We start from the raw sequence: 27,410 nt of genomic DNA, 5'->3' as shown, positions 1-27,410 counted from the left end.
CGGAATTAAATGCGATTTACTGCCTTTTTAAGATGGCGCAGGGTGGTAAACCACACTATGATTTAAATGGGATTTACTCCCAATGCAAGCGGGCGCCAGGGTAGCAACCCCATGTTTGTCTCCTCAGCAGTAACCCCCATTGAATCAAATGGGATTTCCTGCCCTGTTCAGCGGGCGCAGGGTTGCGACTGTATTATACACGGCTCCCCAGGAGCTAGCCCCATTGACTTCAATGGGATATATAATACTGCCAAAAGTCAGTAAGTCAGTTGCAACCCTGTGCCCGTCTCCTCTCCTCAGAAGCTACTAGTACTATACTACTTCTTCCCCTGTGGGAGGAGAAAAATGCCGCTCCAAAAAGGGGGCCGGGCTGAGAGGAATGGAGGACCGCCTTCTCCTCCTCCTCCATCATGGAGCCGAGGGACGTGGGCAGCTTCCCTTTGCCGCCGAGTCTCCGGGAGAAGTTAGTGGCTGCCGGCTTCCAGACAGCCCAAGAAGTGGTCGAGGTCGGGCCCTGTCAGCTCAGCAAAGGTACCGACGAAGAGGCGGCGGCGAAAACGCAGTCGCTGAGGAGAAAGACGTTTTCCCGCGCAAACGCTTCCCGCCAATTTTTTAATTTCCCCCCTCAGCCAGCCTTGTCTCGGTTTAGGTGCCAGGCGTCCTCTCCTCACAAATGCTCCTCCAGGATTTACGTATAAGCTAAACAAAATTATATAAATAGATTAGGGCCCCGAGTGGGGACCCCCCCAAAAAATTTAAAGGGTGAAAAAAAAGTGGATGTACATTTCTAAAATATAGGATAAAAAACAAAACCTACATACTGTGTTGTGTAGGCTCCTATGATGGACATATTTTGTGATGTGCAAATGGCTTTAGATACCTATTAGGTTCATAAATTACCATATAGCATATCTTCAAAACAAAAAACACAGGCAATTTGTTCACAAAGAACAGCTGGACATATAAAGGGCCCCATTACCTTCAGTAGCTCAGGGCCTCATCAAACCTAAATCCGGCCCTGTTCCTCCTCATAATAAAAAACGATAACATGATAATATATCCCAGCCTGAGTCATAGTTGAGAGTAGGCCTATTGAAATCAATTGCCTGCCAATCCACCCATCATAACGTCGTAACTGCAAGGAGTAGAGACCGGGACCCCAATATTTGATATCCACCTTTAGTTATAATTAATAGTAGACCCGTTGACATCAGTGGTTGGATATCCAGTGTTAGTAATTTTGTGTTAAAACTTGTTAAAATCAAAGGGCTTTGGGATGATCCTGTTGGATCTGCTCAGGAGTGCGGCTAGCAATCAATAGCTCCCATTGTTGATTAGTAGTAAAGATTTCTCAAGTGTTAATTAAAAAGCTTTATGTGATATTAGTGATCTATTTAGTAGCACTCAACGTGTTTGTTTACAGCTTTCTGTGGTGTTGTATCCTTATTTAATGCTTTACAAATCTTAATTTAATAAACCAAAAACACTTTGTGTGGTATCTATACATATTAATACAAATAATAACCACAGAGCTTCAAAAATGAAGACTTGGAAAGCATTATTAAATATGGTAATCAAGGGTTTTTTTAAAAAAAAAAGCTTTGTGGTATCCATCATTATCATTCCTTATATAATAGATATATCCTTATATAATAATGCTCTCAGAAGTCTTAATTTAAAAAAAATACATAAAGCTTTGTGTGGTGTCAGAAAGGGATCTGGTTCTGCCCTATTGAGGCTTTAAAAACTGATCTTTTCAACATGGAAAGATGGTAGGGACCTTGAAGTTTTTTTCTAAGCCTAATTCTTGGTTGAGCCACTAACAAAAACTTTGATCAGTTCATTAAGGCTGCACAGGAATCCTAAACTCCTAATTTACAGTGGGAGTAATACATGACATTGAACTTGGTGGGACTTCTGAGCAGACCTGCAGCAGGATCATGTTGAAATACACAGGATCCCACTGAAAACAAGCTGTTGGCTTGAAAGGAATCAGCTAGTGGTCTTTTTGTATATAGACAGAAATACTATTCAGGAAATCTGCATTTTGTGCATCGAACCAAAGTTTTGTAGTTGTGGTTGTAGTGTTGGTCACCTGGGAGGCCTGGGTTCAAATCTCCATTGTTATTGTTACTATATTTGTTGGTCACTATCTTGATCAGGGCAATCCAAACCAACAAATAAACAAGTGATAAAGCCCACCTATGTACATTGAAACCAAGAGGAAAGAGAAATACATTTAAAACATCACACTCACTTCTTAAAGGCCTCAGATAGTTAAAGCCCTGGGTATAGAGAAAAGTTTTTGCCTGGTGCCTAAAGATAAGTGGCGAAGGTGCCAGGCAATACTTCCTGGGGACAGCATTCCGCAAACATTTTCTGTGAACCACCCTGAGACCTCTGGGTGTAAGGCGGTACTGTTTATAAATTCAGCAAATACATAAATAAAACGGGGAGCTACCGCAGAATAGCTCTCTGGGTGACCTTGGGCCAATCTCAGTCTAACCTACCTCATAGGGTTATTATGAAGGCAAAACGGAAAGGAGAGAGCTGTGTATAATGCCTTGAACTCCTTGAAGGAAAAGTGGAATATAAATTTAATAATACAAATGTTTCCTAGTGTAGGCAGTTTATCCTGTGAGTAAATCCCATTTACCTCAGTGGGGCCTGCTTCTGAGATGATGAATAAGATTGCACTGTTAATTTGTCACTTGGTGTTCATAACCACTAGATGTCACTATTATATTGCACTTCAAAAGTAGATACTCTGATTTCCAGTCCTCTTTACTAGTTATTTTTGTAATGCATTGCATTTATTTGGATAATGTGCAAATGCCTAAAATTACAGACTGAAAAAAGAAAATGTATATAATCAAAACAGTTGCCAAAATGTATTGCAAACAGGGATATTTGTATTTTGGTGAGTTCCCAACCCCCCTTAATAAGTAATTTGTAACTTGTGATTTTGCAATTGAACATAAAAGATGCATTAGAGTATATATTAGATGCAGTCAGTCAAATGCAGTTAAACATCACCATTAAAGAATCACAATTACTCTTTTTTTTTAAAAAAAGTAATAAACCTTCAGCAAAATATTATGTTTTCAGTCAGTCAAACCTTACAACGTTAACTTCAGGGTATTTGCACAAGGAAAAGAAGGGAACCATTTTAATTCCCTACTTTGATTTGCCCAGTAACTGTCAGTGGCAAAATTATGGACAGTATTAGTTAGCAGAATGCATTAAAATTTGCCTTCTATTGTCTCAGACCACTGGTCCACATAACTCAATATTGTCCAGCCCTAGTTGGAGATGCCAGAGGGTGAACCTGGGACTGTCATCATGCTAAGTAGATGTTCTCTACTGAGCTACGACCCTTCCCTTACTGTCCTTTGCTTTTCAGAAAATTAAAATCTACTGTATTTTGTTTTTTTTCCAGAAGTTGGGATTTCAAAACAGGAGGCCTTAGAAATTCTGCAAGTGATCAAACGGGAACGACATGGCATTGAAGCAAACACTGTGGGGTTGGATCAGGCACCAGCCAAGAAGTACACAGCCCTTGAACTTCTGGAAGAGGAGCAAGCTCATGGTTTCATTATAACCTTTTGCTCTGAACTGGATGGTATCCTGGGAGGGGGCATTCAGCTGACAAAAATCACAGAGATCTGCGGAGTGCCAGGAGTCGGCAAAACACAACTATGGTGAGAACTGCTGCCAAAACTCATATTTAAAAGGCTTTCCTGCACTTCTCACGATTCACTATAGTCTGGGGGGGGGAGGGGTAGACTATGGTCATGGTAGCTCTTCATTTTAGCCCTGGTGGATCTTGCTCAGAAGAGTCCATAGCTCAGTGGAAGTGCATCTTCCCCTGTTGCTCCCATTTGTTTCAGCGGAACTTGCTTCCAATTAGGTAAGCAAACACGTTCAGTACTTAGTGCTTTATTTTCTCACGGTGGGTGTTTTCTAAACCTGCAGACAATGCCCAGTTGCCCATTCCACATTGCATAAATTTCTTTGTAGTGTCTTTTCCTGTCTGGCTTCTCCCGCTCTCTCTGCCAAAAGAGGAGGGTGGGGAGATTCCGCCACTCATGAGCTGGGGGGGGGGGTATGCTTTTAGTAACCCTTATTTATTGATCTATCTTTCTCCCTGTGACCATGTCTTTATGTCCTCTTTCTCAGCATGCAACTAGTGGTGGACGTGCAGATTCCAGAATGCTTCGGAGGGCTTGATGGAGAAGCTGTTTTCATAGACACCGAAGGGAGCTTTATGGTAGACCGAGTCGCAGATATGGCAACCGCCTGTGTTGAGCATTGCCGGCTTATTGCTGAAACACATCCGGAAGAAGGTTTATTATCAAGCTATATGCCCACCTAAGGCTTGGGGGCGGGGTGTAACATCAGGTCTGGAGACCAAATGAAGCCCTCCAGGCATCTTTATCTGGCCCTCATGGCCAGATAGGAGGGGATTAGGAGGGGAACATTGTCTTGCCCTCTGCCTAGATGTCTTCTACCGCTACACTGAGAATGTCCTGTTGACTTCTATAGCCAGGAATTAAGTCACTCCACATGCCTTGCTCTACATAGCTATCTCTATGTGTAAGGGACAGGCTGGGGAACGAATGTCATGGTTTTACAAATGTGTTCAACATAGATTCATATTTCCTTCAGACCGTCAAACAGCACTGGAGACTTTCTCCCTTGAAAATATTCTTTCTCATATCTTTTACTTCCGTTGCCATGACTATGTGGAGCTTCTGGCACAGGTGCACCTCCTCCCAGACTTCCTTTCTGGGCATCCAAAGGTAGGGAGATTCTGTAAATGAGAGCGAAAAAAATATACTGTGTGTGAGGGGAAGTTACTTGTTTTCTCTGATGCATTTGATCTGGGCTGCATTGCTAGTTTGACTGGACTGAGGTCAGATTGTGTATTATACTCTAGGTGTCTTTTTTAATTGTGCATTGATGATTATTGGCGCTCATGATTTGAGGTTGGCATACATGATTCAACTTTCAGCGTTACTCATGCCTGGAAAAGTTTTGGGACAGGCATACTCTTTGTTTCCTGCAACTTACTGCTGAAATTCTGTAACAAACATGTCATGCTACAAATGTTCCAATTTGTCATACTTCTCTTGCGCTATAGTACAAGGGTGCCCCTCCAGACAGCAGTAATGCAGTAACAATGGGAAAGCACCACCGAATATCTAATAAAGTGTGGACCACCCAGTATAGAATCACCATTAATGCATTACTATTGCATCAATAACATGTTGCAGAAGATGCCTGCAAAAAAACTAATCTGGAGGGCCCCCCTTTTATTTCCTTGCCTACCACACCAAGTTTACTTAAAGCTCGCTCCCAACTGAGTTAGGCATGCTTAAACCCACTGACGTTAATGGGGTTAAAGACAGATACGACACAAGGCAGATGTGGTGTTGCGTAATCTTTTCACGCTTACACAATTCTCCCATTTTGTTGTGTGCTCACCTGCTTTCTTTTCCCCTCTTACCTGTGAATTCTTGCACACTAATCTTCCCTTCACTCTTTGGAACAAGGCATGCTTAGCCTCAACCTGTGTTTGCTTGAAGATTTTGTATTTGTTAGCCATATCATGAATCAGCATAGTTAAGAGGTGTGGGGATATAAATATTTTAAATAAAAATAACGAAAACATGTTGCCTAGACCAGAGGTTTCTGGACCACTTGACACCAGCTATTTCTATGCCTGCTACTTCTCTCTGTTGCACCAGAGGCTTGGCATAACCATGGCGTCTCTATCGTCACCATTACTACTACTGTAGCCAGTGTCATAGCTGTCAACTTTTTTTAAAGGGAAATTCCCTTATTCCGAATAGGATTCCTCGCAAGAAAAGGGAAAAGTTGACAGCTATGGCCAGTGTGTGTTCTAAGTTAGATAAGCTATGTATGTACATTGTGTGGTGGTGGTCTGTGTGTATTAAATATTTTCTTGGGTTAAAAGTCCATACATCATCTCTATTTTCAGATCATAAAGTCTACAGATCAGTTATATTCAATGTGAGACTTTAATGTTGTATATAGTATAGGCTTGGGGGGGAAGAGAGAAGGGAGTGGTGGTCTGTGTAATTATGTGTGTGTTTGGGGTTTGTTGTTATTGCTGTCCTCTCTGGAGAAGTGATAAGCTTGGAATATTCTCTTATCACTGGGCAGAACAGCAGCAGCTATTAAAGGACACAGTCCCGTCCTTGTATCTATTGACTCTACACATCAGTGGAAAATAGCTTGGAGGTTGATATGTGTTAAACCTGCAGCACGTGGTGCTGTGGGGAACCATGAAGCAAGTTTCTGCAATCTGCTGGAAGCGTTGTTCGAACGTACCAGAAGTGTCAGAGAGTTAATAAAACAAGGAGTACCTGCTGCCAGTTAGTGTGAAGCAGTAGTATTCAAACTTTGCACATCCATGTCCCACCTTAACTCAAGCATTTGGGGATCTATTTCTTAATCTACCATATAATTGCATGGTCCTGGTACTGCTGCTGTGATCCACCTTAGATCAGGCTGCGACCCAGTAGTGGGTCCCTACCCACTCGTTGAAGGTCAGTGGTGTAAACAGCATTGAGCTAGACACGGTACAAAGCACTCTGGCTTTAGGGCTTTTTGCTATCCCAGGGAGGGTTGTAAACGATTTCTATGTCATAATTTGATTTTCCAATCTCTCTTTTATGTAGAGCAAGCACAGGCTGTTCTAGGTATGCTTGTCTTGGAAGTTGAGTATTCCCAGGCAGCTGAGCTGGTAAATGCACAGCAGGGCTGGCTTACTTGTGGTGGGTGAAGAATTTTTGCAGCAAAAGTAGCAACAGCAAAGGAATGCTAATAAATCGTAATTAAGCATGGTGATCGCATTGAGCCCTGAGCAATTCTAGCTGACTTCCTTCAGAATTATGAATGAATCAGTTAGGCAAAAGCAAATATCCAGAAGGGAGGTAAGAGGCTCCACAGCATAGGATGTATTTTAATGTGTGTATTTGTTATTGGAGTGCCTGCAGGTTTATTGCACAAATGGGGGGTGGGGAGCTACATGTATATCATCGTGAAAAACTTGGCTTTTGTTCGAAAGAGAGGAGGTTTTTAGCCTGTACAATTTACAATTGCATAGAGAAGTTTGAAACATAAAGTCAGGTTCTGGTGAAGCCTTTAAAAGACAGATGTTGTGGAACATCTGTGGAAGCTGCCTTATTACTGGCTCAGTTTATTTGCCCATCTAGTCTTGTATTACCTTTTTCCGCATACATGTCTTACGTTTAAAGCACACACAAGCACCCAAGAATCCTGGGAACTGTGGTTTGTTAAGGGTGCTGGGAGTTGTAAGAACATAAGAAGAGCCTGCTGGATCAGGCCGACGGCACATCCAGTTCAGCATCTAATTCTGATAGGAGCCATCCAAATACCTGTGGGAAATCCTCAAGCATGACCTGAACACAAGAGCACCCCTCCCTCCTACATGCCTAAAGTGTGCACCTATAATTACTCATATTTTTTCCTTGTTTATTAAGGGCCACTTCAATCTTTTATCTATCTTTTGTATTTATTTATTTATTTATTTTTAAATGTGCACAGGCGGCTCATATGCTTCCCTGACACTGAGTTCTGAGAAGAGCAGCTTGCTGTGTTTTATATCCTGCTGTTAGGTACGATTGGTTGTGATTGATGGAGTTGCCTTCCCTTTCCGCCATGACATTGAGGATCTCTCACTGCGAACAAGGCTCTTGAACGGCTTGGCCCAGCAGCTGATCAGTATTGCAAATGATCACACACTAGCTGTGAGTTGTTGTTGTTGTTGTTGTTGTTGTTGTTGTTGTTGTTGTTGTTGTTTTATGAGGTGGGGGCAATCATAAATGTTGTTTTGCAACATACAGGTTACTAAGCACTGAACGAAATGTGGTTTAAACTGCTGCGCAAGAGTTGGCTACAGAGTAAAACTGAAGGGGCATGCTTCTTTTAAAATGGAATGTTGAGATTCCTATAACACTAAATTCTAAACTGGGTACCAGAATCTATGCTTGAAGGAAGCAAAAATACCGTATTTTTCGCCCCATAGGGCGCACCGGCCCATAGGACGCACCTAGGGTTTTTTTTGGGGGGGGATAAAGAAAAAAATTCCCCTGACCCCCAGAATAGGCTGCTATCCGCAAGCCGTGGGAGAGCTTTGCGACTTCACACAGCTCTCCCACGACTAGCGGAGAGCTGCGCGAAGCCGGAAGCCTGGGGCGTGCTGAGCTCAGCACACCCCAAGCTTCTGGGTGCGGCTTCGTGGAGCTCTCCCACGGCTAGCGGAGAGCTTCCTGAAGCCTGGAGAGCGAGAGGGGTTGGTGCGCACCGACCCCTCTCGCTCTCCAGGCTTCAGCGAAAGCCTGCATTCGCCCCATAGGACGCACACACATTTCCCCTTCATTTTTGGAGGGGAAAAAGTGCGCCCTATAGGGCGAAAAATACAGTAATTGGGGTAGTAATAATAATAATAATAATAAATGCCAGCTGGTTTAAACATATATCTTAATGTAGGCAATCTAAAGAGGAATCTAAATAAAATGGATGATTATATGTCACGCGTTCAAGTGTACAAAAGACAATGAGATATCCCAACCACTGGTGGATAAGTGGTCGGTGTCCATCCTTCCAATCCTTATCATTTTTTACCACCTCACAGTGGTGCCCCGCAAGACGAACGCCTCGCAAGACGGAAAACCCGCTAGATGAAAGGGTTTTCCGTTTTGGAGGCGCTTCGCGAAACGAATTCCCCTATGGGCTTGCTTCACAAGACGAAAATGTCTTGCGAGTTCCTGCGGGTTTCCCCCCTTTCCCCCCCTTTTTCTAAGCAGCTCAGCCGCTTATCAGCTGATCCGCTAAGCTGATAAGCCGCTAAACTGCTAATAGCGCTAATCCGCTAAACTGTCAATGGGCTTGCTTTGCAAGACGAAAAAAACGCTATACGAAGAGCCTCACGGAACGGATTAATTTCGTCTTGCGAGGCACCACTGTATTTAAAAAATAAGGGGGAGGGAATTCTTCCAACAATGATGGGTCTGTCTTAATACACCTTTGTGGTGTCTTACACATATCTGCTGTGCAGTTCTACAGAGTTTAATCATTGTTGGGTGTGGGTTTTTTGTAATGTCGTTTTTATTCATTCCTTTATTTCGTTTTCATCTGGTTTGTTGTTTGCTTCATGTGTTGGTTAAAAAAATTGTTTTATTATGATCATGGCATTTTATTGCTGCTGTATTACGCCATGTGTTCCATTTTGGATATAAATCTATCAAATAAATTTTATTGCTTTTCTACTCTGCTTTCTGTGAGTGGCTCACATTACGCTGAACAATAAAACAGCAAGAACTTAAATACAATCCCCAACATCAATAAAATGCCCCAAGACAAGAATCAAAGACACTGATTCTGCTGATTAAAATTCCATCTACTTTATTTGAAAACACTCTGAAATAATATTGCCATTGATCTGCTTTCTGAAAGTTAGCAAGACAGATAACGGGCAGACTGCCCTGGGCAGGGACTTTTCACTGCTGAGTCACGGCGACTAGGAAAGCTCCAGTGATGTGAGATGGAAAGTTTTCCAGAATTGGAAGTTTTCCAGTGCTTTTATTTTTTCTGGTGAAATCTACCCATTTTAGAAGTTCATTAGTAATAATGATGTAAGTTAGGCAAACTTGTCAGTTTCAAATTTTTTAGCTTTATTAATGATAAATAAAAGTGAAATAACCAGCTAAATTAGATCGCTTTGTAGGGCAGGAATGGAGGAAACTCAGGTTCCGGGGCTGAATGTGACCATCCAAACCCCTTTGCTTGGTTCTTGGGACTCTCCAGATCATACTTCCATGAGCAACTTCCATGGAGCAACCTCCATGAGTGTTCTTCCTTGGTTGGAATGTGCTTGAACTCTGATAACGTGTCTTGCTTTTCTGGAAGAAGGATAGGGAGTTGTTTGAGATTGTGAAGAAACTAACCTACGTACAAAGGTAAACATGTTCATGAACTGCTCTGCCCACTAATGCCTCTGGCCCCACACCTGCCCTCCCACCCAGATGTTTTCCCAGAAGAGAAAAACCACACCATAAAGCTTCCCCCACCCCTGCTCTAGGGAAGAGAAACTTGAAGGTCAGCAACCTAAGGCCCATGAGCCACAAGCGGCCCATGAGGGTCATTTAACTGGCCCATGGACCCCCGCTGCATGCTTAGTCGGCTCCCGTGCTCAGTGCTAAACCGGTACTTAGCAGAGCAGGTACCGCCTTCCGCAATGCTCGCTGGCTTCCTATTGATTGCAGGAAGCTCCTGCAGCCAGTGGGAAGCTGTGCACGCCTCCTCTGTGCTGGAATGAGTGCCGGAAATAGCGCTTGCGTGTGCGCACACTCCAGCCCACAGCGGCATCTGCGGGACTGTGAACCGGCCCAAGCCACAAAAACTTTGCCAATGTGCTCTTGGACTTCTCCTGTCAGCAGCCAGCAATTACCAGGGGTTGGGTGATGAGAGCTGTAGTCTAATAGCATTTTGAAGGCCGCAGGTTCCTCATCCCTGCTCTGGGAGCATGAGGATATTTTTCTATGCAAACCGAGTATTTTCTGATTCAAACTACCCTCATTTGCGTAGGAATTCCTACCCCCCGAAATCCCATATCACTGAAAGGCTCTGGCTTGTGACAGCCTCCTGCTGTCCTTTCAAACATGGTAACAGCCAATTTCAAAGCTCAGGAGAAAATGTGTGGGTGGATCTTCTTTCTCCCCTCACAGCAAACGCCCACATATTTCAAAAGCGGGTTAAAGAGTTTCCTGCCTTCCACTGATAATTATGTTTAAAGAAAATTAACCCCTGGCCTTTGCAAAAAGACTTGCAGCTGGTCACTCAGAGAAAAGCCACTTTGCTTGCTTGCGGGGGGAGGAGATGTCTGTGGGAGAAAATCCTTAGCATCCTGCCTTGCCGATTTCCTTTGTTGTTGCAGCCTTTGACCTCCACTGAAAGGTGCTGCAGACAGGGCCAGCTTTGTGCCAGCTGAGGGCAGGCATGAGCTGTGTAGCCTATTTATAGGTGGGCTTTTTTTAAACCTGGCATGTAGAAAGGGATTGTTCAGGAACGAAGCTTACGCAAGTTCTGGAATGGTGCTTGTCTGCCTCTCCTCTCTGTCTCCAGGTAACTCTTGCTCCTCCTCAAGCTGCAATTCTGGGAGCACGCTGGGATTTCTTTTTTATTGCTGCACTACTAAAAATAAACCCCGCTACTCAGATAATGTCGGGAAGGAAGTATAACATAGAAAGAGCCCCACTGGATCAGACCAAAGGGATATATAGTGCAACATCCTGTTTTCATGAAGATGCCTCTGGGAAGCCCCAAAGCAGGACCTGAGGGCAATAGCCCTTTCCAACTCTTGGGCTGTGTATATATTACCAGTTTAAAATGTGACTAGGCTGCTCTTTCTCAATTTGGTTGCCGGCGGAGGAATGCTCAAAACACAGCATTCCATAAGAAACAACAAGATAGATACGGATCGTGGCTGACAGTGTGCTCACCACTTCCCAAACCAGTGGCAAGACCACACTGGACACAGCAAACAGTAGCTGCTTGGAAGCATGCTGCCTCTGATGTTGGAGGCAGTCTATATGTTGGAGGCAGTCTATTGCCATCATGACTAGTAACTCGCTCCCACAAGTGATGGCCAGCAATTTGGATGGCTTTAAAAGATGCTTGGGCCCAATTCATGGAGGATAAGGCTATCAATGGCTATGCTCTGCCTCCGTGGCTGGAGGCAGTAAATGCTTCTAGTTACTAGAAACCACAGGAGGGGAGACTGCTCTTGTGCTTGCTTCATGCTTATGTTTGGGGGGGGGGGAATAGGGTTCTCCTAATAACTCTCATCACCCTTAACAAACTACAACTCCCAGAATTCTTTGGGGGAAGCGACGGCTATTTAAAGTGGTATTGTAGTTTTGAAATGTATAGCGTAAATCTGACCTTAGTGCAAATTTCTCCTAATATGCACATCTTGTATGCAATTTTGCCTAACGTGTGAATATTTGCAACTCCCTAGTTGGAGTTCAGCCACAAGTCTCTTTCCCCTTAGTGTGTTAACCATATTTGATGGGGTTTTTTCTCCCTCTTCACCCCCAACTGCTTTCCCCCCCAGGTTGTGTTGACCAATCAAATGACAACAAGACTTGAACATGGCCATTCCTCTTTGGTACCTGCCTTGGGTAAGTGTTTTATACTGCAAGTTGAAGGATGCTTTTTTCTGCTTTATACAGACCAGGTTTTTCTTTCAAGCACCATGAACAAAAGAACCATGTCAGCCAATCTTGTTTCCCCGGTGATTCTGTCTGAAGATAACTTTGCACAGAGAATGTCCTATGCAAACCAGGAGCTCCATGGTTATAGCTCCTGATTCTCGGGGCCAAGTCCTGTGATTGCACCAGCTGGCACAAATATGTGCTGCTGTGATCCTGGAAACTGGTACCTTGAACTGCAGACTTCTCAGTTAATATTGGGCATTCTCAGAGCAAAGGTATCCCTGAGGGATACTGAGGGAGTATCCTAGCAAGAAAAAAACCTGACTGGCTTTGAGGCATCCTTCAGAAAACAAAAGAAGGTTGAAATTGAGGACACTTCAGCAAAGACCTCCCTGCCTGAGACCAGTGGATTATATCCTTGTAAACTGCTTAGAAGCCATTTTACCATGTAAGAGGTATATAAATTAATAGATGATAATAAAATAATAATGATAATTGGGATCAATGGGGCACTGCTCCACCAGCCTTAATCTTGCCTTCAGCAAGTTTCCACCTGTCTGTCCTCTGACTTCCAACCAGCCCTGGCTGTCAGTTTCCCCCTCCTCCTCCTTAGTCTCAGTGTTGCTCTTGAAACCCAGCAGGGAGGAGGAGGAGGATGGGGATGAAAGTAGAATTAGTTGACTTTGCCTCTTACTGGCTCTGTCTCCACCTGTTGGGCTCCCTGCTTTCTGCCCCGCCAGTCTCAGTGGATACCAGCGGCTACTGCCTGTGACGTTGGAGATGCATTCCCAGCCAGGATACACAATACTGGGCTCAATGGGTAATAAGTTTGGCCTGCTATAAAGCAGCTTGCTCTCTTCTTATGCACAGTTTCAGGAAAGCTTGCTGTGTTCATGCTGGTATGAAACCAGCTCATATCAACATGAACAACATAGCTCTTGAGCATCTCTGAATAAACTCACTGTGAACTGAAATAAAGGCTTTTTGAAGGCCCTCAAGGAGCAGGCTTTTGTTTTGATTTTTAATTGACACTGTTTTTAGAGATGATCGGTAACATTTTTAATTATGCTCTCCTCTGGCTTATTCTTTTCTTTTTTAATTAAATAATGTTCAGCATCAAGATGTGCTTGTAAGGATATGAACCTGGGCAATTCAAATTAGAGGTAGGCACAGGAAATTGGAGTGTGTTCTTTCATTGTGTCTCGTCCCTTTGTAAGACATTCTGTACAACTGTCTAGAATGTAGAAGTCCCAAATTTTGGAGAGCGAAGCAAATGTCACTCATTTGTGTATTTATAGTCACAAAGTATGAGACACTGTTTAAAAAGATAGTTGTTAACTGAGCACAGGTTTCTACCAAAAGCTAGAAAATAGAGAAATGAAAGGATTTTATTCCACAAGCCCATAAACAAAGATGCAAAATCAGAGATGGATAAATGCGCTTCTCTCCCTACAGCACTACATATTCCCAAGACATTTCAAAGAGTAGGCTTCTTTACTTGAGGTTGTGTTAAATTCCTTTCCTTAAAATCATGTCCTCGATTTCAGGTTTTAGGAGATAATCTTTGGTCTTCAGCCTCAAAAAACTCTTGTGTTGAGATTTGGGTACTATGTACATTCTTAAGTTTAATAAGTCGATCGCCTGCTGTTAGATCAGTTATATTAGCTAGAATTCTTTACTTGGTTGACAGTTCTGTGAGAAAACATAGTTGCTTCTACGCTGCTAGTGTTTCCTGTCAGGATTCCGTCGCATATTGGTAAATTCTCTTTTCCTGAAAATACCTGACTTCTTGCAATAAGGAAAGTGATAGGGAAGCTTGCTTTGACACAACGTCATCTAACCTCCCCACAAAGAAATTGTGGAGTAAATGCTCATTAGGTAGCAAGCACCGTCTAATTTCCCTGCAAGCAAATCTGGATAAATGCTCAATAAAGCACCCTTCCCCACCCCCAGTCCATTTCCCACCACCACCACATAATTATTGTGGGTCTTGGAAGTGCACATTCCAAAGTCTATGATGCACGGGCACGGCTGCCGCCAGGAAAACGTTTGGTATTAACTGTGGCAGCCGTCACCAACTTCATCAGATGCCAGGTCTCCCTGGTGATCTTAACAAAGGCATCTTGCTCTGCATAGAACTGGTCCAAATCCATTTTCCAAATGGGTATAAAATCCTGACTTAAAAGCCAGGTGCTTTGCAGCTTTATAGTGAAAACTGAATACCAGACTACTTCTTCTTTAAAAAAAATAGACAATTCTTCTTCTTGCAATTGAAAGCAAAGCATTCCTTCAGTGTCTGAATCACGTAATGATTCCCTTGATTATTGGGGTCGGGGGAGGGGGCGTTGAGAGACACACAAAGGCAAGAGCATCCCTTAATGTGTGTGTTCAGCACTTCAACCGCTTGGCAGAGATTTAAGATAAATTGAACAAAATAAAAAAGCATGCCCTTGGAGGATGTCGGGTCTGGAATGTGCATGCAGATAAAGACCTTGCTTTCAAACACTGACCTTTTGTCTTCAGTGTGCTTGCCTTCCCCCTGCTGTATACATGATTTTTGGCAGACAATCAGACTACAAAGCAAATTAAAGCTAATGGATTTAAGGGTCGGCAGCTGGCAGTCCATGGGCTGACTCCAACTCCCTGAGGGGTGCTATCTGGTCCCTTAGCTGCCAATCCTCTCTATCCCATCATGTTCCTGGAACAGCCTTAGGGAAGGAAAATAGTGACTTGGGTAAGCAAATGACGGGTTTTCCTCTTCAACTGCTGTGTTCCTTGCTGTGTCTTTCTCTCTTGCCCTTCTGGGAAATCAGAAAAGGAAGCAGACTGAGACCAGGGAGGGAGGGAAGCAATCCTAGGCTTGATCTGCCCCACGCAGAGGACCTAGGACTGTGTTGGGGGCATTTTATTGGGTTTTCATAGACAAGCTTGCATGGCTTTAAAAGAGGTTTAGGCAAATTCATGGAGGGCAAGGCTATCAGTGATTACTAACCTCAATGGCTATGTTCTACCTCCACTGTCGGAGGCCGTATGCTCCTGAATACTAGTTGCTGGAAATCACAGAAAGGGAGACTGCTGTTTTGCTCAAGTCCTGCTTGTGAGCTCTGCAGTGGGGCAGGCTTTTCTGATGTTTCTTAAACTTGTCCTGGGTTGCGTCTCTAAAGTGGTATCTCCTGTGAGCTTCAGTTTTCCCTTTGTAAAATGGGAACAATATTATTATCCCCATCTCTGTGGCACTGTAGTTATTAATGAACAGTTCTGTTGTTTTTAGATGCAACATGCTGGGTTAGAGAAAGGAAGATTATAATTTGAAATAACACTGTTTTTGCTTCCTCCCATGTCTTATGTGTTTTCCCTTTCCTCCTTTCTGGTGGTGGTGGTGGTGGCAGCAGCAGCAAATCCGTCGATAACGACCAACTTTGTTTTTGTTCCCACCCCAAGTAGCAGGTCTTTTCATCCATGCTATCACTTGCTTGTTAGGCTTAATTTATGGGCCTTCAGAAAGCAAAACTTTTAGAAAACTGAACACGCAAAAGAAAATAAAAGAACGATGGAATTCACTCTCATGAGACTGAGCAATGGCCACCAACTTGGGTGGCTTTAAAAAAAAAGTCTAGACAAAATCATGGAGGATAAAGCTATCAGTGGCTACTACCGCAGTTTTGAAGTTCTACCTCCTATCAGAGGTGGTATGCCTCTGAATACCAGTTGCTGGGAATTGAAAGGAGGCTTCCCATTGGTAGATCTGGTTGGCCAATGTGAGAATAGGGCAGGGGTCTGCAACCTTTAAGACAAAAAGAGCCACTTGGACCCATTTCCGAAGAAAAAAAAAACTGGGAGCCGCAAAACTCGTCATTATAAAAATAACTTTTTTGTCACTTTTTAATTATTTCTTTGTTTGACCCCTCAGAATTACTCCTCCTCATAGAAATAAACGTTAAATTAACAAGTTACATTTTGTGTATATGTGTTCTTCACTCCCCTTCAAAACAGTGACCAGCGTACATGCCCCTTACAATGTAGCGGGCGGGAAGGTGACGTCGGGACGGTGCGTGACTAACGCACACACCGCCCCCATGCGACGTCACAGCCAGTACAGCGCCTGCCACAGTGGGGAGTGTCGGGGCGCACAATGCGCCTCCTCCCTTCGTTAGTATCCGCCCCAGAGCCGCGGCAAAGGTGTAAAAGAGCCACATGTGGCTCCGGAGCCGCAGGTTGCAGACCCCTGGAATAGGGTGATGGACTAGCTGGGCCTATGGCCTGATCCAACAGGGCTCTTTAGATTTTTTATGTTCTGCAATAGATTCTGAAATAGTTTCCTCTGCAAAGGTTGTTCAAAATCCGCAAATCTTAGTTTTTCTTAGCATTTTTAAATAGAGCTTCTTAATTATTTAGGGGGAGGGGGAAATCTCCTAGGCATTGCGAGGATTAGGTTAGGCTGAGAAGCCTTTCACACACTGGGCTCCAAAATGGATGATCCTAGATGGTTTTTACTTGGCATACTTAATAATGAGGTCAAATATTGTTATCTCTCTCCAGTTTAATTTTAGTAGCGCTTTTTGCCATGGAGCGTAAAACCATCCACCACCACCCCAGCAAAGAAATATGGTTTGAAATGGAAATGGCACTCATTTGTATAATTCATACTCTAATCTCGACTTCCAAACGTTAAATCTCACGCTGGCGTAGTGATGAAGGTTGCCAAGATGCCTCTGGGGTCTAGACATTTAATTTTGATAATTCTTCCCGCTGGAATGATACGCTTCTCCCTCTGTATGTGGTAATGAAGATGTTCCACTAGATCCACCCGCCCCGGAGGCTGACAGATGCACCAACTTGGTGATTCTGGAGACAAATTGGGGGGGGAGGGGGACTGCTCATAGTATTTTCCTTTAAATGACCTGCTTTAAAATCCAATCCATCTCCTGACTTATGGGCGCACTGTCTAGAATGGGTTGTAGGGAGACGGGCTCAATAAATCTGTCTGGAAATCAAATGACATGGTCAGAAATGAGCTCAAATAATGAGATTGCTTTCTGTCAGAAGCCACATCAGTTTGTCAGGTTTTAAAGAGCCTGAAGTTCCTCTGCAGCTGATTTTTGCATGTCATTATCTACTTTCTGGTGCTCTTTGCACAGTTTTTCTGCATTAGCTGTTCCTTTGTTTTTGCAGGGTTGTTCTTGGTCTTGGTTTTTTCTTTCTTTTTGGAATAATGCTCAAAAATTCAGCTCGTTCAGAGGGATGTGCAAAAAGCACATGGGTGCGTGGACATAATTCGTTGTTATGCACAATCTGCTTTCCCAACCAGTAAGACATTCCTGGGGCGCAGCACTTGACCCAGTTTGATGGCTCCCATAGGCACACTTGCACCACACCAAGTTTCCCACTGCCTCATGCCTCTCACTCTCCTTCCTGATAAGAGGCGGCAACACACCTGCCAGGAAGCTAGCATTGTGACTCCACTCCATCTGGCAAGCTAGTCTCCATCCAGGCAGGCAAGAGGCATTATTGCGTTCAAGGAAACATTCCCACCAGACAAATAGCATTTGAGGAAGGTGCAAAGCAGGGCCATTAGGAGTGTGACCAGGCATAGGAGCTAACTCCAGGGGTGGTGGTGGTGATTGGTTACCCACAATGAGATCATTGTGGGGGCTGGGCACCCACAAGCCAATGAGAAGAGCTGGCAGGCAGCAGCATCACTGCCTCCAAGAGAGAAGCAGTTCTGTTCTGCCTCTGCAGCCAGCCAGCAAGGCACCCTTTTCCAGGGGGTGGGAGGTGGGCCTCAGAGGCAGAGTCTCTTTGCCTCTGAGTCTGAGCCCCTCCCTACGAAAAAGGGTGGCCCGCTGTCTGTGGAGAGGAAGAGGAACCGCCGACTGCCGCAACTTCTGCCTTGCGGTGGCGGGCACCCACAGTCCTGAGGGTGGGGTGGCACCCCTGTGACCAGGGGAGGTTTTCAATGGCCAGATAGAGAAGCCTGGACGTCCACGTTTCTCTCCTAAACCTGAGTCCCCCCACCTGTGCAGGAAGGCATCACAATATTTATCTGTCTCTCTCACACACTAGGAGAAAGCTGGGGGCATGTAGCTACTGTCCGCTTAATCCTGCATTGGGACAACAAACACAGGTAAGAAACGAAAAACACGTGAACTGATCCAGTGGGTGTCTTCCTCTTCTGAAGTTAATCAGAGCCCAGGAATGAATTCCCAGGCTGCATGTGATTCAGCACATACTGGGGTAAACTGACCATAAAAATGCATATATTGTTGAAAAGAATATAGAAAAATGTATTCTTTTAGGGGAAATTTCTTTGCAAAAATGTGTGCAGCAGGAGAGAGAGCATATAAAAGTGTATATTAGAAGATATTTGTGTTAAAATACAGAATGAGACCTTAAAAAAATGTGAAATGATGATGAGAAATAAACTTGTGATTGGAAAAATGAGAAACCTGAGGGGAACCTTGTATTCACCTGTCCCTAGTGCATAGCCCACCTGTCTCTACAGTCCAACTTGGTATAACCAGATGTAAAACCTCCCTATTTCATAAATAAAAATGTTTAGCAACCCTTCTAGTAATTCAGCTTGTAAAGGCAGGGAGAGTGAGAGGCACTGTATTTAGCAATGCAGAGATCAGATGGAAGAGAAGATCTCTCTCGTAACGGCTGTTAACAATGTAAGACTTGCCTCTATAAATGGTGCAAATGGTTCTCAAGCTCACACTCTACGTACATTCTTGCTGCATAGCTTGTCAGACATCTGGAGTATTAAGGCAGCCTTGTCCACTGCGCCTGTTTAGCATAAACCTCATACCTTCCTCTCCTCTCTTCCCCCTCCAGTGCTGGAAATGTGTCAGTACTTAATTATGAGCGGGGGGCCTCTGTTTCCGTGAGAACGGGCCCCCCTGTTGAGTCAGAGGCACCCAGCAGAACTCCAACCAAGAGCCTCTTAAAAACATGGCTTAGGGTGTCTCAAGATTAAGGCTATTCTGTAAAGTACAACCCACCAATTTAAATGTTCTAAGGAATTCCCTCTGCAGCTAATGTGAAGTGGTAATCTTCCTCGGGCGGTAATTACTTGCTTTCTAATAGAATGGCACTGAGGGGAAGGAGAAGCAGCCGAAGCCCTAAAAATAATTAACAGCAACCTTGGCAGGTTATCTCAGAGCAAGGCAGAATATTTTCCCGGGGAGTGATGAGGACAAAGGCTTCACTTTCTCCCCACTTTGGGTTTCAGCAGGCAGTTCCTGACACGCACACACCCCAAGACTCTGGGGTGAAACAAATGAACGCCATTCTGCTTAATTTAAAATAGTTTATATCCCGCCTTTTCATTTTGAAAAGTGCCCAACATGGCTAACAGACTCTAAATTGCAACCGGCAACTGCAGAAACACAAAGGAGGAAACGGCTTGCTACAGCCTTTCCCCCCTTCCCTTCTTCAAGCATCTCTTCTATGTGTTGTCAGCCTTGTGGGGCCCGCCTGTCACAGGCTGCAAAATACTTGCTGCTCATGTCATAAGTGTATTGTTTCCGGTGGTCTTCACCGTTTTGAGACCACCCATTTATTCCAGTAGTTACCAGCAATGGTGTCCACGGACACATCTTAGGGTGCCTGCAAAGGTTCCAATAAATCTCCACTAAAAATCCGCAGTGCATGAGAATGTTTGCTCTTCCTTCTCAGTTCCTGGCTGCACTGATTCAGTTTCTCCTACATGGAACACACACCCTTACACCTTCCCAGTTTTCGTAGGATGCCAGAAGTTGACACCTTTCCTCTCATTTTCTGCTGAGGAGCGGTGCAAAGAGCTTCTCTCTGTGAGCAAGTACAGCAGTCACTGGTGTAGATGCCTTTCTGCCATTGATTGCATAGGGTGAAGGCCCACATCATTCTGTGCTCCAGTCTCTCTTCTTTTTTCAATATGGCATCCAGTTTTTGTTATACCATGCCCCCACAGCAGCCATTTTATGACTGGTACCCATTGGCTCAAAAAGCTTTGGGATCCCTGATCTATATAGGTGTCATTTTTCATATTTTGGAAAATGTTCTGTACAGAGGGCCTACTAAAATGAATGGGACCTCACAAACCGCCCGTGGTTGATTGGCAGGAAGGCAGGGTGTAAAAGGAAACAATAAAACGTGTGGGACATCATATTATTTTTGCACAGCTCCTGATCATCAGAATTTATGCAGAAGAACTTCCTGGGTGAATTGTGCCCTTTGGCTGACTGGCGAAGCAGCTTACCAATGAAGCTGCACTTGCCGTACTAGTCTTGCTCAACCTGGTATCTTCCCAAATGTTAGATAGCAATCTCTAGCAGCCAGCATAGCCCAGTAGCCAGGGATTGATGTCATCAGGAGGGGCCCTGACTGGTGCAGGGAGGGTGCCCTACACTGGTCTGCCATGGTGTTATGCGCACGTGCTGTCAAATATTTGTAAATGTAACATGAGCTAAACAAGGGAGCAATGTCACTGAAATCACAATGACTTCCATCCTATACAGATTGGCAACGCTGTACAAGTCGCCAAGTCAGAAGGAATCAACTGTTCCATTTTGTGTAACGGTAAGTACATTGCGGATGGCGGGAGCAGGGCCAGGATTAGGAGCTGAAAAGTGAGGGGCAGGGTATACTTAAAATTGTGCTTTTGGAGCAGCTGCAAGTCTTCCAAGGTGAGCCAATAGCAGAAATGTTCGTAGTGGCTCAATTCAAGTAGGGACGTCTCTTTTTTTTTTAGACCCCCACCTCCTTCAGAATTTACCAGTTTTTGTGTTTGTTTGTGGACAGGAACAGAAGCCAGCCAAGCAAAGACGATTGGTATTAATTCACTTCGTTGCTTTTGAAGTTTGCAAAGGATACGTAATTAATTACCTTTTTAAACAAGCTTTTCAAGTTTGCTTTATGACAAAATGAATCTAAGTTACGTGAATTGTTATGCATGTTAGGCAGTCTCTATTAAATAATGGACAGCGGAATGAAAAGCGTTGTATTTGGTGGAAACTGAACTGCAGTGAAAAAGAAGCTGTGCTGATTTTGAGGAATATAGGTTGGAGAAGAAGATTGCTGCCTTCCTGCGTCCCTAGGCCTTAGAAATAATCCTTCAGCAAATATTGTGATAGCCGCACTTTCTTGTCGTAATGGGCAGCTTTTGCAGAAGACAGAGCCAAGCAAGCAGAACCAATTTTAAACTCTTCTCTTCAAATGTCAAGAGCATAGCTTACCACATTGTAACTGTTCACTTGCCATGTGTGCTCCTGGTAACATGTTGCCATAGCATTTCTTACGTTTTTGGTATTTTTTAGGGTGAAAACGCTGCCTTTTGAGTACTGAGGCTTTGGGGGGATAAAAATGCGACCTTTCAGTTCTTGGAGTAAGACTGCTTTGGAGATGTGCCGTTACCAGCCTCTCTAAAGCTTTATGTGGCTTGCTTGCTTCACAGCACTCCAGCCATCAACAAAATACAGTACGGTGAGAAAGTTTGCTGGACTGGATGGGCCATTGGCCTGATTTAGCAGGCTCTTCTCAAAGCAGTTTGCTTAAAAGCATGTAAAGTATCTATGAAAAATACAGCTGAAATAATGTAGTTTTAAAAACCAAATGTGCACAGTAAAGTGATTAAAAATGCAGATTAAAAACACGAACATTTATTTCTTTTCTCCACCCACTTTTTTAACGGGGGGGGGGGTGTTGTTGTTTATCCTTAGCCAGCTTGATCAGTGCAGCAGAGTGTATGATTCAGAGAGCGCATCTGTAGAAATCTGTGTTCTTAATTAACCACACAGTTCTGAGCAGAGCCATGAAATTTACAAACTCTTTGGTCTTTTACTGGAAGCTGCCTCCCATTTGTTTCTTGGCAAGACAGTTGGTCGCCTCTTTCATTTCAGGGTAATGTTGTTGTCCTCATGGTTATACAGAGCAAGGCACAGAGTAAAGGCAATGTCACAGCATTTTGTGGAACAATGGTTGTTGCTAAATATGATAGGTTTCAAGCTCCACTTCAGAGTTGTGCTGGACACCAAGAAATGGTAATGGAAAATTTTCCATTTTGCTTGTGAGAAGCTTAAAAGCATTGTTATTTATTGATCCTGCCCTTCCTCCCAAGGAACCCTTCCCCACCCGCCATAGTCAATGCTGGTAAAATAAAAGATACCACCTTGATCTACAACCTCGTGTATTTAATGACACACAGGCTGTGTACACACCACACATGATCCCTACCCCCTAGACTCCTGAGATCTGTAGTCTATTCCTCATAGAGCTATAATGTCCAGTGCCCTTAACAACTTACAGCTCCCAGGATTCTTTGGAGGAATTAATGTGCTTTAAAATTGTGTACAGTACAAAGTTACGGTTTCTTCCGTTGTTATACATAAGGTCACAGTATTTAGCTTAGCGTACCTACCTGGCTCGAGAATAATGGAGCATTATTATTTCATGCTGAACATTTTTTAAAACCTTCAAAGTGCTAAGTTCTGCACTAGGGGTTCCTGGATAAGATGCTTTGAACTGGCGGGTGTTTTTTCCATTTTCTAAAAAACTGTGCAGTGAGAACAGGTCCCATCTGTAGATGGCCAGAGAATGCTTACATCTTCAAAACAGAAGGTTTGTTGCTGATCAAGAGTTTTTTTGTTTTTTTAAATAAGTTGTCTCTTGCTCATTCACCCACCCTCCAGTCTGTAGAATTTGGGTGGTTTCTAAATTTGTACCGTGCGAGACTTTGCCAAATGCTGTAAGAACGGTTGTGAAAAGCTGTGGTCTCTCCATGTACTTATTCAGGCAAATGTATGCTATAAAGGCTGCTTAAAAGTTACTTACCAGTAAGAGGTCAAGCTTTATTAGAAAAATTAAAGATCAAAGATCTCACAATGTCTAGGAAGTAGCTGGAGTTAATTTAATAGGTGACATTCATTTTGGCAAAGGCATAACCAGCTAAGGATGATGCAATCAACAGAAGTATAGTGTCCAGATAAAGGGAATTAATAGTACCACTCTATTATAATTTGATCAGACCCCACCTGGAGTTCTGTGTCCACTTCTGGGCACCACAGTTTAAGAAAGATATTGATAAGCTGGAATGTGCTGAGGTGGGTGACCAGGATGACAAAGAGTCCAAAAATCATTCTGTATGAGGAACGGTTGAGGGAGTTGGGTATGTTTAGTCTGGAGTCCTTTCTTCATTGTTGTATGTAAAATGTTTTGCAATAAAAGTCATTATATTAAAAAAATGAATTTCAAGTGCCACTGTTACTCTGCATAATTTTTAGCTCATCTGCTTATATAACAGCTAGAATACTTTTGCTTGAACAAACTTGGTTTCAGGAGCAAGCTGAGGGAGGATATGACATTTGCAAGTGGGTGGCTGGTGGCCATGGTGATTGATGGGGCAAAAGGCTGGGATCCCAACAGGTGGAGCCAGAGCCAATGGCAGGCAGAGCTAGATTATTCTTGTTTTGTCCCTGTCCTCCTCCCTGCTGAGTTCTACAAGGCACAACGCTGAGGCTAAAGAGGAGGAAGATGGCAGGCAATAATAATAATAATAATACCCCACCCATCTGACTGGGTTGCCCCCATGGGCTAGTTGGCTGGTGAGGGCAAACTGAGCTTGGTGGGACAGTACCTCAATTGGCCTAATGAACCAGACTCTACTGACATTTGCAGTGAAAGGGGTGTCATAGCAGTAGTGAAACATTAAACCTTTTGATTATGCACTTCATAGACTCAAACACTTAATGGCAAAACAGCAGGGGCATCTTGTCTAGATTTTGCCCTTCTGGCATGTCTCTTAAAAAGAATGACCTGATTTGCCACACACGGCAAGACAGTTTGTAATGCAGCATGCTGAAAGTTCCCAGAGATCAGCAAGAAAGAAACACTTGCTGTTTTCATTACGGATCAAGTTGGTCTTGCTCGTAGGACCTCCTGGCATTTTGTAAAAGTCACACCAGATAGTAATTCCACCTGATGTTTCACACTCAGCCAGCTTGAAATGTCATCTTTTCTGAAACAACTTTACTGCTTCCTTGAGCAATTGGTAGCCACCTGAAGTGTGCTTCACCTTTCTCAGAACAGGCCTGACAACAGAATGGGTATGTGTATACACACACACCTTAAGGGCTGTCGTCTCTGCTTGCTCCAGATGCCACCTAGAGCCCCCCCTCCACACACACACCTTTTCTGTATATAGGAAGAAAGGTGGCACATTCAGACCATACATTTGAAGTACATGGCTTCCCCAAAGGATCCTGGGAAATGCAGTTCATGAAGGTTGCTAGGAGTTGTGGCTTTGGGAGGGATAAAGTACAATTCCCAGGGTTCTTTGGAGGAAGCTGTGACTGTGAAATTGGTACAGATGTGCTCTGAATGTATTGTATGGAATGCGGGATTCAGCTAATGAGTCCCATCAGCGGAAGCCTTGCGCAAAGGCTTCTGCTTATGCCATGTTGAATTCTTCCCATTGTCTTGCCTCTCCCTTATGGCATTTTAGCAGATGGCAAAGACCTTTTCATTTTATTTTAGAAAGGCCCCTGGCCTTTAATTATTAGCGATTATAGTTGATTGTTACAGTTTTACTCTGGCGATATAATGTGCTAATTGCAGTTACTGTTTTGTCTCCTGCTGTGGCTTTTATAGGTTTCGTTTCTTCGCATCATTTTCTTCCATTTGGGCTTTGCAATTTCAATTTTATTTTTAGTAGGGATGTCATTGGTTGGCTTAAGACTAATTTGGGGAAAGATGGGATATAAATGTTTTAAATAAATAAGGTAGACAGAGTGAAAAACCTAGAGGCAAGGATAAAGTATAAGAACATGTAGTTATTTAAATTGGCCTAGTTAAAACCTGGGCAGAAGTAACCAATGGGGTGGCCTCCAGACATTGTTGGACTGCAACTCCTATCAGCCCAAAACAGTCTGGTCAGTTGTCAGTGATGTTGGGAGTTGTAGTTTACCAACATTTGGGGGGTGTACTGTGTTGGCTACCCCTGCAGTAGATCATTTAGGGCTTGGGAATGCTGTGAACACCATGAAAAAGTTAAGTTTTGAAGGGAGATAGGAATGAAGGGAGGGAGGTGAGTGTCATTGTGGAAGTATTGGGGGTAGCGGTTCTAAACGTAAGGAGCAACAAGTAAGAAAGGACCATTCTTGGGTGAGTGGGGGTCATTTCAGGGAATAGCATGGCTGAAGATGGTGGAACAGAAGGAGCAGCACTCTGCAGACATTCTTGGAGTACACAGATTATTTAGATTCATTCCCACCTAGGTTCAGTCCTGGCCACGGAATTGTGTCAGCCTTGGTCACCCTGCAGAGTGGGACAGTGGGAGTGCGACCTTGCTCCTGTTCCTTGATCTCTTGTCAGCACTTGATGCCATTGACCATGGTTTCTCCCTGGACCGGCTCCAGGGAATGGGAATTGGGGGCACTGTGTTACAGTGGTTCCAATCCTACCTTCAAGACAGAGGCCACAGAATATCATTGAGAGAGCACCTTTAGGCCCCCTGGCAGCTATGCTATTGGGTGACACAGGGGACGATCTTATCTCTGGTGCTATTTAATAATTCACATGATAAAGCCATTGGGAGCAGTCATGAGTTTTGGGGCAAAGGTGCCATCCGTATGCCAATGACACTCGGTTCTGTTTCTCTATAACATCTGAATCGGGAAATGTGAAGTCCCTGGACCATTGCCTGGATGCAGAGGTGAAATGGATGGGGAAAAGGGCTGAGCCCCATTACCAAACTACTCCTGATCTATGGGAATACTGCTGAATCCCTAAAATTTTAGTTTATTTGCAGCTTTCCAACTGTTCTGTTACTTTATTCTTTGTCTTCTCTACAGACTCATGGATTCAGAGATGTTCAGCTTCCATCTCCAAACCTTACGCCGGCAGAAAGTGAAGCAAACCCTCGTAAAAGACCACGGACAGAACAGATGGAAGAAAATTGACCTGGAGCAGTAGCAGCTCTGTTTGAAAACGGTTTGCATTGAAGAAGAACTTCAGAGTGTTCAAGAGACTATTTCATTTGGGGGGTGGGGTAGGGAATTTGTTTACTGTTAATCCATACCATGGTGTGATTTTTTATCTCCCCTCCATGTCTCCCATCACTCACCCCTGGACCCCACTCTTTTTCTTTCTAAATAAAGCTTGAAAATGTATATATTTAAAACAACTAGTTACCAGTTTCCAGAGAGGTAGGTGTTTGGTAGCAAAGAGTCCCATGCCATAAAATTAATGGTGAAGTATACTGTAGCCCACAAAAGCTTGTTCTCTGAAATAATTTATCTATACAGGCATACCTTGTTTTATTGCTTCTCGCTTTATTGTGCCTCGCAGATATTGCTCCTTACAAGGATGTGGGGGCAACTGCAAGGCAGCCCAGCTACTTCCAGGGGAAGGAAGCCCCCCCACCCCCTGTCACCACTTCTCTTCTAACCACAGAAATGGAACTCGCTGGGGATGGAGCTGGTTTTTTCCCCTTCCACCCCTGCAGCCAGCAGGACCTGGCTTAATTCTGACCATAGTATAGTGTAAACATAACCTTTATATGCACTGGGAAACAAAAAAAACAAAAAAATGTGTGACTTGCTTTATTGCAATATTCACGTTATTGTGGTCTGGAACTGAACCTGCAATACATCCAGGGCATGCCTGTAGTCTTTACAGTGCCACAAACTTGTTCTCCGGTTTTCTTAGAATGGAGGATAGGAAACTGGCTGATATGAGATATTTGCTGTGCAGCAGAAAGGCAAACTTCAGCCACTTGCGGGGTTCAACTCTGTGGCAGCCAGGCCTTCAATGCCAGGAAGGACTTACTGGAACTATCATGAAGTCCAGAGGTAGGGAACCTCAAAGCCACACACCAAATGTGGCCCTCCAGACCTTGCTGCCCAGCCCTTGGGACCCTCCCCAGGCCACACACACACTCTCTCCAGGTGGAACATCCCTTGCTGGCCTGCCTTCACACCTTTGTTTAGTGTTGTTGCCTGGCTAAAATGCATCCTTGAACTCTGATAATGCTTCATGCTCACTCTGGACGGAGGATAGAGAGAGAGGTGTGGATGTGTGTAGAAACTGGCCTGCAAGGCTGAAATTTACATTGCTCTCTGCCCACTTCTCTGCCAGCCACCAGCATGTGACCCCTGGATGGCCCCTGGG

At 43.9% G+C, this 27,410-nt stretch overlaps 1 protein-coding gene across 1 annotated transcript; it reads left to right on the top strand.

Annotated features, from left to right (window-relative positions):
* The first annotated feature begins 20 nt into the window (after positions 1 to 20).
* RAD51C (RAD51 paralog C) lies at positions 21 to 26,427 on the top strand. Its single transcript, XM_083715247.1, has 9 exons — positions 21 to 531; positions 3,440 to 3,701; positions 4,180 to 4,346; positions 4,669 to 4,802; positions 7,668 to 7,799; positions 12,167 to 12,233; positions 18,330 to 18,390; positions 20,765 to 20,825; positions 26,093 to 26,427. The coding sequence occupies exons 1-9, from the start codon at positions 411 to 413 to the stop codon at positions 26,198 to 26,200; spliced, it is 1,113 nt and encodes a 370-aa protein (XP_083571373.1). The 5' UTR covers positions 21 to 410; the 3' UTR covers positions 26,201 to 26,427.
* Positions 26,428 to 27,410: the final 983 nt, after the last annotated feature.

Source organism: Podarcis gaigeae, assembly GCF_964106915.1.
Source record: "Podarcis gaigeae genome assembly, chromosome: 15".
In the NCBI taxonomy this organism is placed as follows: domain Eukaryota; kingdom Metazoa; phylum Chordata; class Lepidosauria; order Squamata; family Lacertidae; genus Podarcis; species Podarcis gaigeae.
Note: the sequence above shows the minus strand (reverse complement) of the source record. Positions and strands in the feature narration are given on the sequence as shown.

Excerpts from the sequence above, each read along its gene's own strand:
- RAD51C (XM_083715247.1), top strand. The coding sequence starts at position 411 with ATGGAGCCGAGGGACGTGGGCAGCTTCCCTTTGCCGCCGAGTCTCCGG. Across the intron at positions 532-3,439 it reads GCCCTGTCAGCTCAGCAAAG|AAGTTGGGATTTCAAAACAG; the intron begins GTACCGACGAAG and ends TTTTTTTTCCAG. Across the intron at positions 20,826-26,092 it reads CTGTTCCATTTTGTGTAACG|ACTCATGGATTCAGAGATGT; the intron begins GTAAGTACATTG and ends TCTTCTCTACAG.